The 18,464-nt window shown below is 47.0% G+C and overlaps 1 protein-coding gene across 1 annotated transcript in view; it reads left to right on the plus strand.

Annotated features, from left to right (window-relative positions):
* The window catches only part of LOC144112883 (fibroblast growth factor receptor 4-like), a 32,791-nt gene extending 15,636 nt beyond the window's left edge, over nucleotides 1-17,155 (plus strand). The window contains exons 8-17 of the mRNA XM_077645706.1: nucleotides 1,527-1,744; nucleotides 2,052-2,191; nucleotides 3,060-3,175; nucleotides 3,972-4,082; nucleotides 4,560-4,750; nucleotides 5,111-5,233; nucleotides 5,329-5,399; nucleotides 5,845-5,982; nucleotides 14,207-14,312; nucleotides 17,032-17,155. Of these exons, the coding sequence (XP_077501832.1) occupies nucleotides 1,527-1,744; nucleotides 2,052-2,191; nucleotides 3,060-3,175; nucleotides 3,972-4,082; nucleotides 4,560-4,750; nucleotides 5,111-5,233; nucleotides 5,329-5,399; nucleotides 5,845-5,982; nucleotides 14,207-14,312; nucleotides 17,032-17,130 (1,313 nt within the window). The 3' untranslated portion in view covers nucleotides 17,131-17,155. The remainder of the gene's footprint in view (nucleotides 1-1,526; nucleotides 1,745-2,051; nucleotides 2,192-3,059; nucleotides 3,176-3,971; nucleotides 4,083-4,559; nucleotides 4,751-5,110; nucleotides 5,234-5,328; nucleotides 5,400-5,844; nucleotides 5,983-14,206; nucleotides 14,313-17,031) is intronic.
* The last annotated feature ends 1,309 nt before the right edge of the window (nucleotides 17,156-18,464 follow it).

An 18,464-nucleotide genomic window follows, 5' to 3' on the forward strand; every position in this document is an offset into this window, starting at 1 on the left:
AACTTGAGGCTATCCAAAACCGTGCGACCCGTTTTGTCACCTCTGAATATACAAAAGAAATTAGCATCACTGCACTCAAACGTTCTATCTCCCTCCCCACACTTGCGTCATGCCGCATTATATCACGCCATTGCCTACTACACAGCTTTTTTTACCATCCGACGTCAATACACCCCCTGCTGAAACCACCGATCCGAACTTCCAGTCGCCTCAGCCACAGCCACCCCATAGCCAGCATCAAGAGCCGTACTTTAGCAATGAGCAGTTCTTTTTTTCCTGACGCAATAACCCATTGGAATGCCCTGTCAAACGACATAGTTTCATGCAACGATCGCAAAACATTTCACGAGAAACTCACTAGTCATTTTCAGAACACGTGAACCTGTTTTGCCCTGTACTTTTTCCTGTCGTTTCCCTGTATTTTTGTGCTTTTTTCATTTTTTGCTTACCGTTTTTGTAACCGCTTGATCCTCCTTATTTTACCCTTTTTTATGGTTTACAGTTCCAGTGTTAAGTTCATTGTGCCTATGTTTTCATCATGAGTGCATATACACAAAACCATTTGTAAGCCCCTCCTTATGTAATGCCTTCGAGCCTTTAAGGATGAAATAAATGAAATGAAACTTGCTGTCGTGGCTCCAGGCTTAAGCGGGAAGAGGCGAGTGAGGAACTAGGCTAGACCTTTGAAACGCGCTGGGCAAGCATGCAAAGCGTCTATAGTGCAAAAATGTATTGATTGGCGCAGCCGCTCATGAATTTCGCATTTTCTCGACCATTAAGACTTGATTACTGGCGCCAGGCGAAGCCGACACGTGCGAAGGGATGAACGTGCTAAATTTTGGGAAATGGGAAGGCCAGGCGTAATTGCTAATTTATCCATGAACTGCTGACAAATTAAGGGTTAGTTCCCACATTCGAAGCGAAGAACCGAAAACTGTATACTCAGAAATTCTGGAGAGGCTCATTTTTCAACGAGAAGTTGTTTATGAACGCATTTTTTTTTTGCACGTCGTAAGATTGCACCACCATAACAATCAATATATCCACAGATCCCATCTTTGGTCGCTTGTAGTTTTATGCTACTTATTGTCAGAAACTCACCCCATTAGTTTTGTATGGCAGTCTTTAACACTTTGTGCGAGCGCAGGAGCAACTTTAAAAGCAAGGTTTTGCTATGCATCGGAAGGTTTGACCACTCCCATCAATATGTTCATAACAGTCCCTTGCAATATTCTGCAGTTGGCTCACAATTAAAATTGATGTCCAAGAAATCTGGGCGTGTCCTTGCTGCTGCCGGTTCTAGCCACGCCATTCGTGCAAGGCGCGCGTACCCAGTCGAAAAAACTCGTTTGGAACTTGTAAATATATATTTGGAATTAGTTGTAATCCAGCTGATTCCATATGGTCTGAAGCTGATTCCAATTTTGTTTTTGGAATGTCAGTTTTGAGTGAGCAGAGAAAGCACTTCAGGCGAGGGTCTTGGCGATGACCCCATATATAAAAAAAGACCAATGGCTCACACGCAGTGCCACAACCGGAGAAGTCCAGATTCGCGCTTACGCTGCTCAAACATCCGTGGATGCTGGCGCTGGCCATCGTGCTGGTCGTGAGCGCAGTGGTGGCCGTCGCCACGATTCTCATCCGCCGCTCCGCCATGCTGTCGCTGCAGCAGAAAAAGCTCGACCTGGCCCAGAAGCAGCACATGGTCGTCCGCAAGAAGGTCATCCTCGAACGCCAGATTTCGGTGAGTTAAGCCCTCCAGTGCCTCCCACATTCTTTAGCAGCTCTCGAAGGCAAACTGCGACGTACACTTGCAGGCTTCAATTTGACTTCAGTCGCAGAAGCTCATTTTGCGCCAAAATCAGCAGTGCACGAGTGAAGGACACACTGTTTGTGTATGTTGTGTATCTCCCTATGGCACCAAGGAACAGATACTCCGTGTGCTCACGTGGAACTTATGAAGATGTAGGTCCCCACGTTCTCGCTTATAGCCGCAAGCTAGAGACGCAGCTGCAAGAAAACTAATCTGAACTACGCTCCTATTCCCACAGGATTCTGGACACTACGAAGACTCATTCATTGCACCACTTGTCAAGATCGACCACCAGAGCGGTTTCCTGCCGTCGGAGCTGAACACCGTGTGCGAATACGAGTTGCCTTTGGACCCTAACTGGGAATTTCCTAGGGAAAGGTACGCGGCAACCATTGTTCGATTCGAAGGTGCACAGAAACATGCAACGGTTCCATTCCCACGTGTGTGGGACACTCTTAGCCCTACCCGAATTGGTCCGAAGTATAATTACGCTATGCCGCCTACAGAGCTGCATTGAGATGCGAATATATTCACGGTGTTATTGTTCCGCTATACCGCGTGCTCTGCCCCGCGGGCGTGTGAAGGGCTTCATAGAACCACTAGAAACGTCAGTACTTTTGCCGCAAAGGTAGCTTATTGCGGCAAAAAGGGGCGCACGAGAAATGCAAAAAAAAAGATGTTAAAGCAATATTTACGGCACATGTTTCCTGTACACAGACAGCAAAAAAATTAACACATACGTAGTTACGAATTTTCTTTTTCTTTTTTGGACGCCCTTGTGCTGTCAACCGTTTAATTTTCACGAAGAAGTCGTGCTAAGCGCTAAAAGGCAGAACCGTGGAAAAATCTTACGCGCCCAACCATGTCAGTTTCAAATCTCTTCAGGAGGTTCCTGCATACAGTCCAGTCCTCTGTTCGGTCTATGTGAGCGCACGCTGGATGAAATTCGTCTACGAACCTGGTTTGGAGGTGCGCGCACACAGAAACACCTTAAGTGGTTGTGCAGTGTACGGTGGCCGCATGTCGGCGAAATGCAAACGACGCCCGCATGCTGTGCGATGCCAGTGCTTGTGAACGAGCAGCCGTCCACTGCGGCGCCTCTTTCTGTCTTCCTTCTTTCACTTTCCTTCATGGCGTGGTTCGGATGGCCACCCTGAATGAGGCAGTTGCTGACCCTTTCTTTTTCCAATGGCCATTTATTATTGTCGTTATTACTGAGTTACAACTTGTGGCTCTAACTCTACAGGTTGATCCTGGGCAAGCATTTGGGAGAAGGAGCTTTCGGCCAAGTGGTCAAGGCGGAGGCCCACGGCCTCGGCGACAAGGAAGGACCGACAATTGTGGCCGTCAAAATGCTCAAAGGTGGGAACACTTCCTGTCTCCAGAAGGCGGAATGCGAGCTCAGTTAATGCACAACTGGATACTTTTTCTTACTCATCACTGCATATTTTTTAGCTGCATGCAAATCGTATGAGAGTTCAAATTGAAACTTCTGGTAGAGAGCACCGCGCACAGCTAAGACCTAAGTACACAGGGAGCTTATGTTAGAGCTTGAATAACATTTGGGAAAGGACGTCGACAGAGACAGAGTGAAAAGAGCGCTTTTATCGCTCGGCCTCTGTCATCGTCCCTTCCTTGATGTTATTCGCGCTCTCACATAAGCTACAATCAATCAGCTAGCTCAGCAAGCAACCATACACAGGGAGGCACACCGACACAAGTGCTGACATGGTACTTACGTCTACCTGAATCTCCGTGCCCATGCGTTTGTTGTGCGCAGTGTTTTCCACCAGCAATATGGAACCAAGTGGTACAAACTATATACTCCTTTACAAATTCTGATTTCGTGAAGAATGCAGCCACTATGTAGATGATGTACATCATTCTTCGAAAGCTTCGATTTTCCTAGCCCGAACAACGAACAACCCACTCCTCACGGCTTTTTATTTGTTAGGGCTAGGGGAGCGGAAGGGTTAAGAGGGGAAGTTGAAAAGAAGCTGAGTACCAAGGCCCGTGTCTTGGACGACGCCGTTGGCTGGAGAGCCCCCTTTGAGAGACATTCGCCGCTGCATTCTTCAGTTCTGACTGTAGTAAACGCTAGCTCTTTACCTCTTTACCTGTTTTTTCCTCTACCAAACCGTTGCGTTTCGTTTTGCAGATGGTCATACCGACAGCGAAATGGCCGACCTCGTTTCCGAGATGGAGGTTATGAAGACCATCGGAAAGCACATCAACATCATCAACTTGCTTGGATGCTGCACGCAAGACGGCAAGTATAACTACTTCCTAAACCCTACCGACGAGTCGTCGTTGCGGGCTCGTCACCAGACCGGCTAATCGAGTGGGCAGTGGGAGATTGTGCGACCATGATGACAGTGTAGTCTGCCGGCTTTGCTCTGAACGCACAGTAGACGCCGAACTTGCACTGCCTGCAGTCAGAGTCTTGTTCGATACGCGGCGACGCAACGTCGGCGTGGTGGCAGAGCGTTAATTGTAACCGACCGAGGTGCTTGGCGCTTAGGGCTTGTCACTTGTTAAACGTCAGCAGATTAGGAAATAATCGCAGACCTCCCACTGACGTATTTCGCTAATCGCCCTGGAGCACCGCCATTGACAACCGCGCAAGATGTTACTATCAACTAGAGCTTATGCCAGCATTTTGCGCGTTACGTGCATAGTCACAGTGTAGAAGTGCTACGTGAAGTTGACAATCACTGTGGCCCATCTGGCGTTGTTCCTTCTGCAGGCCCACTTCACGTCATCGTCGAGTACGCCGCCCACGGAAACCTCCGCGACTTCTTGCGCACCCGCCGTCCGAGCTCTGGTTACGAGGAAGCCATTGGGGCTGACTTGAAACCAAAGACGTTGACGCACAAGGACCTGGTCTCGTTCGCGTACCAAGTCGCTCGCGGGATGGAGTACCTCGCCTCTAAAAAGGCAAGCCACACGGGTTGAAATACGCCCCTTGGGATGTCGCCGCATCCGCAGACACGTGTTGAACGATGGACAAGATCGTCGCGTTCCACAGCGTCTTCATTCTTTCTGTCTGCTAGAAGTGTGTCATCGTTCCACCACGGCTGCTGTCTTGAAACCAGGCTGCTTAACTAAATAACGGTGTCATTCATAAAAGAGCAGCTAGCTGACCCCACGCATTGAGAATAAAGCCTCTGTTGTGATACCACATAACACTGAATATCGAGACCTTGTTCGTATTCCACACGCCGTTCACGTAAAACGGCCATCGTGCACGCTGTCCTTCACTTCACCCCGTCTGAATTTCGATTCTTTTTCGCGCAGTGCATTCACCGTGACCTGGCAGCAAGGAACGTGCTCGTCGTGGAGAACAACGTGATGAAGATCGCCGACTTCGGTCTCGCACGTGACCTGCACAATATTGACTACTACAAGAAGAAATCGGGCGTAAGTGTCATTGTCCGTGTGGTCATCCCATCGACATGGAGGGCGCACCGGCCCTGGCATCACTGATGTGTCTTATGTGCCTTCTCGTTGCGTAGGGACTTCTGCCTGTCAAATGGATGGCTCCGGAATCCCTCTTTGACAGGGTCTACACCCCACAGAGTGATGTGTAAGTATATGTAACGTATGTAACCCCAACCACCCCGGCAGAAAACTTCCACAACCGCTCGAGCGCGTTTATAAATATATAGATAATAAACGCCCCAAAAGAAAGATTCTATCTTAGGCTTATAATGTCCATGTAGACTCAGAGTCGCAGCACTAAGTTAACTACAACACGCAATTAAACGGAACAGGCAAGTGAACGCAAAATGATCCTGTCAATGATCATGTTCTCCTAAACAGCACCCCTGAACAGTCTTTTTTTTTACTCTTTTACGTATACGCAAGCCAAGCGGTGACGACACAAGGATTGCGATGCAGTTGACGGTGGCTATGCTCAGGCTAGTAAGAGGCGTCAGCGCAGGCTTCCGTTGTGAGAACTTGAACCTTCAAGATGTCTTCGCATGTCAGTTACAAACGCACTTTCTCTGCTTGCGCCGATGCAACTGCAGGTGGTCTTACGGCATCCTTCTGTGGGAGATCATGACGCTGGGCGGCACGCCGTATCCGTCTGTGCCCATTGAGAAGCTCTTCCAATTGCTGCGAGACGGACACAGAATGGAGAAACCTCAGGGCTGCTCGCTGGAAGTGTAAGTTCCCCTTTGGGACTCCATTCAAAGGGCACGAGTGCAGTGGCAAATGGCGCTGCCCGTGAAGCAGCGGCAGTAGTATGACGAAACAAGATTTCACTCGGTCACGACCCGACAAGGTGCCTCGCGTAGCTTCTGCAATGAGACTCTATGTGAAAGTATGAAATCAACAATTTTTTTTGCGCGTGCGTTCGAGATGTTACATCTCCAGAATCTCACGCATTGTTCAACGTGGAACTACTCGATAGTAAAGATGGCAGTTCCCATATTGCGCTTTGGGGATTTCTTATATTCTACGATTTTCTCCCTGCCTGAATTCCCGACGTCCTCACTGATTCGAAAGTTAATTATTGGCCTTAAAGAACAACTTGGTATATGAGGAAAAAGGAAAACTCCTTAGAATACTGATTCGCTCTAAATTTTAGCAAATTACCTAATTTTCTATTGATCACTGGCTCAAGTTTCGTGGGATGCTCTGTATACATGACGTTTCATTTTATGCAATACAATTTTTTATATCAATACACTATAAGAAGTCACAAAAAACCACTTTTGAAGATTAGTTATCCGACCAGATGGATACCTCGTTCAACTATCTTTGCGAATATTGTCGTAGGCGATACGAACTGCAGTCGCGAAAAATGTTGAAAAAAGGGCAGGCTGGTGTGGCACTCGAAAACAGTTCACTGGACTGACTTGCGTCCATAAAGAATTGAACTACTCGACGGCGTCGCAAGTCAGAATCACTGTTCCCCTCGGTCGCGCCCAATATAAAAGCGACGAAAAACTTTCGAGACAAGGAGCGAGTACAGACAGGTCTTTTCTTCCGCCTAGCTACTTAGAGGCGCATGTTGATTTAGCGTAGGACTCGTAGTCTCGCAGACTTGCAGACGATGGACAGACAACGCACGGATAAACAGTGGAGCTGGACGTTGTAAGACTTCAAAAACGGTACAGGAATAGATACACAGAAAAGTAACAGAAGCTTTGTACTCAGCTACCAAAGCTGACTCAACGCTGAATACTCAGCTACCAAATTTCCCACAATAAGTAACACTTGAGCTCAGTGCTCGCACCTCACGACTCCCGAAAGACGGGGCCTGCTCACTTCGCTGTGCGAAGCCTGAACTATGGAACTGAATAACGTCATGCAACACGCTGTTTTAACCTGGAACACCGCTTCGCAAGGTCGCCGGGAGAAGGGGGGGGGCGCATTCGAGTTTGTTCCAGAACAATCTTTTCCTTCTCCGGCGGACGAGCCGCAAACTCCCCGCAAACCCACAGCAGCTGTTGTAATTAGCCTGCAATTAATAATAGAAAGCGCCCTGGATGCGCGCAAAATATGCGGGGGCAGCCATCGATGCAGGACATCGTAGTACTGCACGCATGTTCGTACGAATTGTTTAGGGGCAGAAATTCGTTTCACAGCCATTATCATGCAGTGCTCTGCTCTTCAAATTTGGCTACTTTCAACGTCACAGCATCGCATTAAGGTTGCAGCTCTCATGACAACAACCTCTGCCCCATAGCAGAGAGAGAAGTGCAATTTCTCCAAGTAGTTCGCTGGTGGCAGACCTCTTGCAAATGACGGCTGCCCGAGGTTTAGACACGGAGTACTCGAGGGGGTCCAGGATACTCTTCCGGACTTGGTAATCTCCTGAGTTAACCCACTGCTGCAACCTGCTTGGATCTTCAGCGGGAGGGATGGGCTTTACGAAGCGCCGACGCGGTATCCTTGCACCGTAAAATGAAGCGTGCCTACCTCTCACATACGGGACAGCGGTTAGCGTTCAGTACTGCGCATCAGATATTATTGCGCCCGTGTACGCTGTTTGGTCGCACTGCACAGTAATACGCCAACTATGTTGTACGCGCTGCATTTTGCAATGTATCGCTCATAAACAGCGCGTCGCGCTGTTCTTGGAAAGTGTGCAGGTGCTCGCCACGCTTCCCTTAGACACTGTCTTCCCACGTGCGAGTGATATATGTGCGTGTAATCGCAACGACGAACGTGTGTACCATTGCGCTAAACAAATCGAGTGCCCCTCTTGCGAAAAGACCCCAACACAATGAAGCCGAGGAGCCACGCGCTCAAAACGAAAAACAGGCATTTCGCAGTCGCTGTGCAAGCACATCGTCCTCGCCGCATGCGTTGTGCACGGCAGCAGTTCTCGACAAATTCTCGAAAACGTGAAAAAAAAAGTGTTTCCGAGCGTGTTGCTTGAACAAGAGAAGCGAAGCATCATCGGCAGCCTTCACGGCGCGAACACACGAGCAGCACGAATCTGTTTCTGTCCCTAGCTCCGAGCCCCGCAGCGGTGGCTCAGTGGTTAGGGCACTCGACTACTGATCCGGAGTTTCCGGGTTCGAACCCGACCGCGGCGGCTGCGTTTTTATGGAGGAAAAATGCTAAGGCGCCCGTGTGCTGTGCGATGTCAGTGCACGTTAAAGATCCCCAGGTGGCCGAAAATATTCCGGAGCCCTCCACTACCACACCTCTCTCTTCCTTTCTTCTTTCACTCCCTCCTTTACCCTTTCCTTACGGCGCGGTTCAGGTGTCCAACGATATATGAGACAGATACTGCGCCATTTCCTTCCCCCCCCCCCCCAAAAAAAAACAACCAATTATTATCCTAGCACCGAGTCTGCACAGGACGTTCGAGTCACTGCTCGCGTACTGCGGAATCGGAATTTTGTAAGGTCCAAGGCATAAGATTTGTGTTTTAGGGCTCAGAAGTTATGTGCTAGATCACAGTTTATGCATTTAGAAGCATTTATTTTGCTCTGACAATCACTCAGTTAGCAAACAGTTATTCACTATCGCCCTTACCTGATCCAAATATTTAGGTCATGCCTTTCTAGGCTATTGGGGAAAATCCACCTTTCTATTCTTTAACTGGCTTACTGACCTTGAGATGTATTTTTATCCCTGTTTTCTCACAGCCATCAATATTGCAATGCTCGCGCCACACGGGCGCATTTAATGTCACTATGCATGTGCCTTAAGTTCTCATGCCACTAGCGTGGTGCCGCATGCGTAAATTTAATGGCATTGGCCATACTGCCATCCACAAGCTACGGAGCTCGCCACAACTCATTCGCGTATGGAATAAGCACTTTCGCCCCCATTGCTCACGCATGGAACGTCGTTGAAAACAACCTCCTGTCAAGTGTCAAATAATGTATAGAAAACTTTCAGTCAAACGAGGCATCTCCGCTGTATGTTCATTGCGACCTGTGTCATTTTTGGCGGCTCTTCTGACTGTGTGCTGGTTATGTGCTGACATCTGAGTTGATAGCTTCTTTTAGAGGGAAGCTAGCTCTTAGGCACCTGTTCCTGGCTGCCGCAACGTAGTCTTCGGCGTAGTCGCCGCAACCGGTTGTCCAAGAAGCAGAGCGAGACGCCACCTGGAAGGTGGCATTTAATCGTTAGGTGCTGCAGTCTTGGCATTTCTCAGCGCCGTTGAAAGCCACGAACTTAGAAACAGAGACAAGAAAAACGCACAGAAGAAGCACACAAACACTGATACACAAACACGTGCACAGGCTTGGTTTCCAAGAAATGCCAGACGGTTCCCGTGTCCGCGCTTCGCCGTGCGTTTCGAACAAAAGGGACTCCTGCACCTCTTTAGTCGCAAAACCGTGGGGATGCGTCGCGGAAACAAACACACAAGCATGGAAAGGACGGTCTCAAACCTTAGGCTCACATCGACGGAAACAAACAGATATATGAAAGGATGCGCTCGCTAACATGCTGAGGCGGTCGAGCTGATCGCATCTCTCGATCCTTCAGTGTGCCGAGAAAATACCTCAACACCCATCCAGGAAGGGTAGGGAAGGGGTGTTGGTCACTGACGCACTTACCGCTTCCCAAATTCATGAGCTTGGGAAGCGATAAGTACGTTGTTTTCCTACGAAAGTAATGCATGTTGCTAAATGCTAGTAATCTCTTCGGTGTTGCTGCTTGAAGATGGGAGAGCTGCTTCCTGTTTTTTCCATGCTGCTTTGACCGTTTTTTAGCCCCCATATTATCTTAGTTCGGTTTACCTTGTTATCTAGCCGCCTCCTCAAATGAGTGGATAGCTGGGCATGCGCATTTGATTCCTCGAGCACGTCATTTCGCTTCCAATTGTTCAGTTGCAAGTTACCTCTCGTCCTGTGGCCCTCTCATGTCCCTGCTTCTCTCGCGCTAAGCCCCCCCCCCCCCCCCACCCCTCAAAATCCACCAGATTGCACGCCTCCAAGCGACATCGGAGGAGGAGGGCGAATTTCGCTTCCGGAGGCTAGCCGAACAGGCGGGAGAGAGAAGAATCTCGGAGAAGGACCGGAGGGAGAGGAGCATGACGTAGTAGCTTGGCTGGGTCGGCTGCAACTACGCAGTCAACGAGTCTTTTCGAAAAATGTTTGCGGCCTCGCGTTCCGTGGACGATGTCTCACAATCACAGGGTCTAGAAAATATTTTCGGCCAGAGGGTGGTCGGTGGCCCTTTAAAAATCTCTTGTGATTAGTTCTTGCTGTGAAATTAACTTAAATAATGAATCTGTCTTTGTTATTGACGAGTTTAGTTCATTCGATTTTCTGATTACCCAAGGAAAAAATGAGTACCTGAACCTGTCATTAGAAAAGGAATACCGGTTAGTGCATGTTCGTTTCAGTGCCGTGTCATTCTGGGTTGCGAACGCGAAATGTACTGGCTGATCTGAGTTTTGTACTGACAATGCAGAGTTTGTAAAAAGTAACTTTGGTCGAGCTTGTCTCACCCTCGGAGATAATGGGCTAAGGTTTAAGCAAGCTAAGAGACGTGAAGGTGAGTCTGTGCGACGACATTTGATGCGAATGTACCTTGCTGCTTTTCTTCGTGCGCCTTCAAGTTTAGCTATGTTAGTTGCTGCATAAGAAAACGAAATTGTGCTAGCGTTTTCTAAAATATGTTTCAAAAATGTTTTGTAAGCTAGAAGCTTCATATTCATTTGAGCGAGCTTTAAGCGTCTTTTTAGACAAAATAGATTTCGAGCACAGTAGTTAGTTTAGTGTATTTCCCAAAAAAGGTTTATGTCAACGTTATTCCTAAGTATTGCTATTTTTCTACCTTCCAAAGCGGTATTCCATTTACGATATTGGTGGAGGGAGATATTTGGTTTTTTCTTGTTATTTTCACTGCCACTGATGTATTGATATTAACATACATTTGCTACTGGGAGTACCGCTCGGCTAACATGTTAAGGGATTCAGAAAGAACAAGATGGTCGTTTGGCTGTTAATTTCTTTACATATGATACAGTCATCCGCAAGGAGTTGAGTGTTGACTGGTGGTCGACGTGCTCGGCATTTAAATTGTATACGGCAGAATAAAGGTCTTGTATTACTGCTACTATCATTAAAAGATATCAGGAACAGCAGTGGGCCCAGAACCGAGCCTATTGGAACTCCAGAGGTGACACGTACATCAGAGACATATGGTTGAACATAACAAACTGGACCGATGTGTTTAGAAATTGGTTATTCAAGCCGAAACTTCTCCCTTCCCAATAACCTGGCCAATTAGCTTCTCTTGAGTAACGCAATCAAAAGCAGAAATAAAAAATCATGTCAATTTGAGAATGGATATTAATGCAGAGAGTAAGGTCATGAGCTACCTCTGTTAGTGAAGTGATGGCTGACAGTCAACGCGAGAACCATGCAGGTGATTTGCTAGTAAATGTTTACGTTCTCGAAACGTGGTTATGTGTTTATAAATGATGCGCTCTAAAAAATGGATGAAGTGCAGGTGATCGTTATGGACCTCTAGTTAGCAACATTTATTCTGTCTCCCGTCTGGTGTATCGGTATTATTTTGGCCTTTTTTTCAGTCATGCGGTAGATTAGCAGTTGATAGTGTCTTACGAAAAATCTGCCTCAGATATTTGCTGCACCACTCAGCTAATTTTTTTTATGAATTGGTTTGGGATGACATCAGTGCCGTTCGCTTTTTTACGGTTAATGTTGAGTAGAAGAGTGGGCATTCCGGCATCCGTTATTATTAATAAATCAAGCACCGAGGTACAATGCGGTGGCAGAGGGGGAAGTATACCGTTGTCTTTCGTGAAGACTAACTGAAAGAAAACGTTGTAACCATTGGCCACTGTGGTTTTCCCTTCAACTGCCTAGACGTTTCCAGAATCTTTGTGGGCTATTTTCCAGGAAGTTAGGAAAGGTAACCTTGTAGTAGAATTGCGTCGAATGTTCTAGGTTTCCCTTGAATTCCATAACAGCAGACCCTAACTTGGAGGTTGCAGATGGTTTCGGGTCATTTTTGTTAGCCTTACGAAGTCATTTTACACGCCGCTTAGCATGGCTAACTTCACGTGGCCTCGCTGATATGTTAACGCACCGGAAGTAGAATTCAGTCCATGAAAAGGATAGGCATCAAGAGGAGAAAAATAGTTTTTCCCCAATGTAAGGCTAACCAACGAGTGGTATGCCGCCGCTGTGGCTCAGTGGTTATGGCGCTCGGCTGCTGACCCGAAAGACGCGGGTTCGATCCCGGCCGCGGTGGTCGAATTTCGATGGCGGCGAAATGCAAGAGGCCCATGTACTGTGCGATGTCAGTGAACGTTAAAAAACCCCAGGTGGCTAAAAATTCAGAGCCCTTCACTACGGCGTCTATCATAGCCGCAGGAGTCGCTTTGATACGTTAAACACCCATAAACCAAAACAAACCAACCAGCCGACTTTGGAGCGTGTATAGCTTAGAATTCCTGCACTTTGAACTTTATTGTTCCTCGAACAATGAAGACTAAGTTCAGAAATTCCAAGCACTGTTCGCTGCGCGTATTTGTGTTTTCTCTTCCGCACTCTACCACGTAATTCAAGCAGGGGTGACCTTCGAGAAAAGTTAACCGCCATCATACCATCTAATGCAGTGTGTTAAAAAAAAAACTTGAGGAATCTTGTTTCAAGCTTTATTCAATCAGAATTTCCTCCTAAACGCAAGCAAATGAGAGAAGCATGCGAATGACTCGTGCATGACCACTCGTGTGGGTCGACACCCTATGTTCGGAGCTGCAAAAAGTAATGTTGTGGTTGGAGTGTCGTATAGGTCGCCCAACGAAAGCTGTGAACCGCCAACGTGCGATTAACACGTCCGGCGCAGCGTATCGCATATCGCTGATGCAGCGGTGGAGTCAGACACGCGCAACTGGAGACAGCTCTGTATTTGAGCCCGGCGCACATACGAGCTTAAAGACATGACTCACAGCAGAGCACAAGATTGAACAACCTCTTTTTCGTTCTGTTAATGTTTGACAGACACCCTTGGCACCCGTAGTGGTGTCACCGATGTCGTACATTAATGGCAGTAATTTATTGAGCCGGATTGTTTGTAGTATATTATCTAGAAAGAAATTTCCTAATTTCCAACGAATTCTTAAAATTCCCTGAAAGGTCGCAATTATTTTTTTTTACTTCTGGCCCAATTCTGGACCAGGAAGACCCCGGAAAAGGGAAAATTCTCCGAACGAAACACCACTGCTCCATAGTTAAAACTGTAAACTCTGTTCGAAACTGCTTAATGTAGTCAAATTGGCGGTTATCTTTTCAACGCAGAAAATATCTCACTTACGCAAGATTTGTCGTCCATCTGGACTGCCACGATGTGTCTCATTTAACACGTGTCGCACTAGGCGTCATACCATTTAACACGAAGAAAACCCCCAAGGGGTGGTCAGTTGCTTTATTTTGTGAGCAACTAAAAATAAGTTGCCAAAAAAGTTATGCATGATAGGTAGGCTCCATCTTTGTAGCCATGGTTCTCGGCTGTGCTCGGCGTGTGGTTTATTGCGATAAAGATGTGACTAATTGGACGAAGCTTTTGTCAAAGTCTCGAAGCAAAAAGGAGCTCCGAGATGTCCAGAGTTTAAATTGGCCCCCAGTCGCCTCACTGTGCAGATATATTCCGACTTGAATGGGGAGCGCTATTAACGCAGATTCGACGCCCCAGAGAGCCGCGCCCTACAGTCCCTCCTACACCACCTTAAGTCGACAAATGAATATCTTTGGCTCGATTGTAAAGTAGGCCAAATCGACATGGACCTATAAAGAGGGCTTTCGAGCTCTCGAATGTCTAGAGAGCCAGTGCAGTGCACAGTATACGTTGTCAATGGGGCCAATCTCCTGCTCGAGCATCGCACCAAGTGCCAGCTGCAGGATGGTTCGTGGTCTTAACTGTTGCACTTTTGTTTTGCAGGTATGTGATAATGAAGGAGTGCTGGCACCAGTCGCCATACCAGCGACCTGCCTTCACAAAGCTCGTGGAAGACCTCGACCGGATCTTGACTTTGGCCACGGACCAGGTTGGTCTGACACTTTCCCAGGGCAGACACGCCACTCGTCATTTCAGTTGCTACTGCCATCTTTCGTTTTTATATAATATTAATAATAATAGCAATAATACCGTCACAAAAGACCCAAAGGCATCCCTGTGCAGGCTGGACAGGTTGATACTTAATTGAAGAGGAAAGTTCGCGCTTTTAGAATTTTCATACCACTTTTTATAATTTCGAATACGCGATTACCCTCGGCGCTGTGGCCCAGCAAACTTTGGCTACATTATGCCAAAATACATGCGCATTCGGAGGGCATGCAGGCAAAGCAAACCCTCAAGTGCAGTAACTAGTCGAAATAGTCAAACTTTGTTTTGCCGCAGCGCCGAGGCCAATCGCGTTTTCGAAATTCTATAAAGTGGTATGGCTATTAATAACGACTGGCTACAAATCTCTAATTACAAGCAGCCGCTTAACTCTGATACTTGAAAAGTTAATTATTGAAAATTAGTTAACCAGCTTATCAGTTAAGTTGATTCACCGGCTTTCTGGTGTCCTCCAACCCTGGCAATGCTATGCCGCAAAATTCATATTTTTATCTCAAAAATCGTATTTTTGAAAATTAGTTTGTCTTCCCTGAAACACCGGGTGTGTGTGCATGAGGATTATATATATATATATATATATATATATATATCCCACTGGCGTCATGGATGTTTTTTCTGCTGCTTTATAAGTAATCTTTAAAACCAATTGATAGGCACTACAAATTAAAAAAAAAATAGAAACATTCTCCTATGCACCTTGGTTTCGGTGACTGTTGGCTTTCTTAATATGTTTGTCAAACGAGCCCCTCATTTCATATGCCTTGTCTGCTAATAGCTTAACGGGGGTCTCGGTTCTGGCAGTCTTGATGCCATAGGTAGCATAAGAGGGTTTTCGCACAGCGTCCGCCCTCATTGTTAGATGACGTTCCACGTCACACTCGCGGTAATACAGGACGTGCTACGTTCGCCGCTATGGACGAGGGTGGCGCTGGTGAACACTGTCAATGTTCGCTTACACGCAAGATATAAATACCCGCGAAAGCAGCAGATTGGACCGCCGTCGCCGTAGCTCAGTTGGTAGAGCACCGGACGCGATATTTGGAGGTCGTGGGTTCGGATCCCGCCGACGGCATGGTTGTTTTTTCTGCTGCTTTATAAGTAATCTTTAAAACCAATTGATAGGCACTACAAATTAAAAAAATAATAAATAAATTAGAAACATTCCCCTATGCACCTTGGTTTCGGTGACTGTTGGCTTTCTTAATATATATATATATATATATATATATATATATATATATATATATATATATATATATATATATATATATATATATATATATATATATATAGTGCGTGCATGCGTGTGCGTGTGTGTGCGTGTGTGTGCGTGCGCACGCGCGCGCAGCCGCACACCACGTGTTACAGGAAAGCTCGCACAAAGCTTTCAATCTTTTTTTCTGTAAATAAGTGCTTTTTGCGGCGTAACGCGTTAACTAGTAAAGCGATTAACTAAAGCCTAAAAGTTACCTTATTAGCTAGTTTTCATATGCACCTGATTTCAACTTTTCAGCGACGTCCATCAAACGCTTCACTCCGTGACGCGCGTGCCACATGACAATCTCCCCGCTCCTCGCCAGTTTGCTGCTCCTGCATTAAATATCCAAGAAATTTAATACAGGGGGTGTAGTTTAGTGGTGCGCAAGAATAGGGATCACAGTTCGATGTACGCGAAATTAAAGAACTGTCGAGTTAAACTTTCACTAAATGAATACAGAAACCAATCAGTTGTGTTTTACATGCATTAATATTGGTAATATTTTGTCCAAACCAATCCATAGCTTTCCCAGAAGAATTCAGAAGACCATCGATGGCATGAGGAAAGTGTTTTTATCATGGATGGTCGATCATATCGTCTGCATGATGGCAGAGGCGAGTCGGTGCTAAGCAAGAGAGAAAGTTAATGAAATCTTTGGGTAATAAGGGGCTCAAGATGGAACACTGGGGAACGCCAGCTTTGATATCAGCGAAATCACTGCGACACTTCGCGATAGAGACTAAATGCCGCCTATTCTGTAAAAAAAATTATTAACAACAGCAAAAATGGGCCTGTAAATCCCATCAGTGAAAGTATAGTTATAAGAAGACTACGGCATATGCTACCAAACTATTTACTCACATCCAGGAAGAGGAGGAGGAGGGACTTTAATGGAACAGGAGAGGTCTGCACATCCAGGAACAGTGCTCACGCGAATTGATTAGCTTCAAAAGGGGAATTCAAGATATCAACAAAATCCATGAGGAGTTAAGTGCCTCTGTCACGAACGAATCCATATTGGGACTCTGTGAGAAATGACTCTACGCTTATCCAGGAGAATGTGCACTGTCAGGAGTATATGTTTTTCCAGTATTCTTGAATAATGCTGGCAAAACAGAGATTGGGCGATAATTTCCTATCTTAATTCGCGCCCCAGTTTCAAAACAGGGCCCGATTATTGCCGTTTTCATTTGGACAGGTATTTCGTCTGTTTCTATAATGGCATTAAGAATCGTCAGTAAAACAGCTTTAAAGAAGTGGAGATTTATTCCGCTGGAAGCTAGCTGAACAGCAGAGACCGAAGGTCATTTAAAAAATAAAAGGTAGAAGTGCCGAGTCAGACAACGTGTGCTGTAACGAAATCCCCCTTCCTGTCTGCTTGCAGGAGTACCTGGACCTGTCGATTCCTGTGCTTGACACGCCGCCCAGCTCGTCCGAGAGCGTGTCGTCGCTCTCGTTCGCCGCGCCTCACGTGGCCGTTTGAAGACGTTGCCTAGTGGCGCGACTGCTGCCCCTGTCCGCCATCGGCGACGATGCACAGCCCGTCCTACCAAGCGGCGCATGCTAGTGGCGCATGCTAGCGCCTCTTCATTTTGTAAAAAGCTGTGTATAGCTGGATGTATAATGTAAAATGGATGTTATTTATTGTGTAAGTATCGCTCATTTCAGGGATGTGAACTCCTGCACATTGTGGTCGTCACGAAGCAAGCGAACTCACGCTAGGTCATGTTTAAGCGGCACTGTATGCCGGATATGCGAACTGATCTTTAGCTTAGCTTCGAGCGAGCTTATAGAGAAGGCAGCACAGAGTAGCTGTTTTCTCTCGTGAGGGCAATTGCCGTTTAATACGCGTTCTCCTAAGGCGCGCAAAGGTTAAGAGTGTAACTACTGTTCTGTCATGTCACAGCGCTTTGACTCCCGCCTTATCTGCGGGACTCCGCCAGTCACTGAAACGTAGTAATCCATATTTCAGCACTGCGCAGCGCTGGATCCAGATAGCTCCCCTGTTTGTTGTTGTTGTTGTTGTTGTTGTTGTTGTTGTTGTTGTACAAGGCCCTCGTTAAGCATAGCGCTCCGAAAATCGCCGCCTATAGCCCTAGACGTTGCAGTAGACACCTTGCGCGCGCCCAGCACCGGAGCAGCGACGAGCCTCGTTCATAGGCGGAATGAGTGCCTGCTACATGTGCGTGCTTTTGCAAACGCGAAACGTCCAGGTCTAAATCATAGTGCCCGCCTCGCAAAGCGCACCTTCGGCGAGCGTTACGAAGGTGACTTTGGAGGAAGACAGGGAGCCAGCACGTTATTCTGTGCTCACGGGAACCAACACGGGGGCATCGCAAGCGCACGGGCTCCAGCAGAAGCCAACCTGGCAGTCTCCGTTTCCAGGCGCGCTTTGCCGAGCGTCGAACATGTGTGGCCATCGCCTAGAGGCCCGTGTGCTGCTCTTCCAGTGCATCATGTTGCGCGAGCAGGGCCATGCAAAAACTCCAAAGAATGGCGTCCCTTAAGCTGCCTTCACCTCGGATCCGCGAGTGAAAGGGCGCGAGAAAAGGTTTTCAACAGCTTTCCAGTGGCCTTGACCAGAAGCGAGAGCACTTTGGATAGTGAGGGCGGATACTTGTGGCATGTTGTGGCACGCCTCAGGTTCCAGTATAGCCAGATGTGGCTCTGTGATGGTTTTCGCCCCGAGCTTCCGTGAGGCAAACGAGTGTCAAAGTGAATTTAATTTTCAGGTGACTAAATGCTAAATAAAATATTAACATCTCACGCGTTCCAACTGTGCCCACTCCAACAATGTTCTCAACAATGATTAAGCAT

The sequence above is a fragment of the Amblyomma americanum genome, chromosome 1 (assembly GCF_052857255.1).
Source record: "Amblyomma americanum isolate KBUSLIRL-KWMA chromosome 1, ASM5285725v1, whole genome shotgun sequence".
Taxonomy (NCBI): Eukaryota; Metazoa; Arthropoda; class Arachnida; order Ixodida; family Ixodidae; genus Amblyomma; species Amblyomma americanum.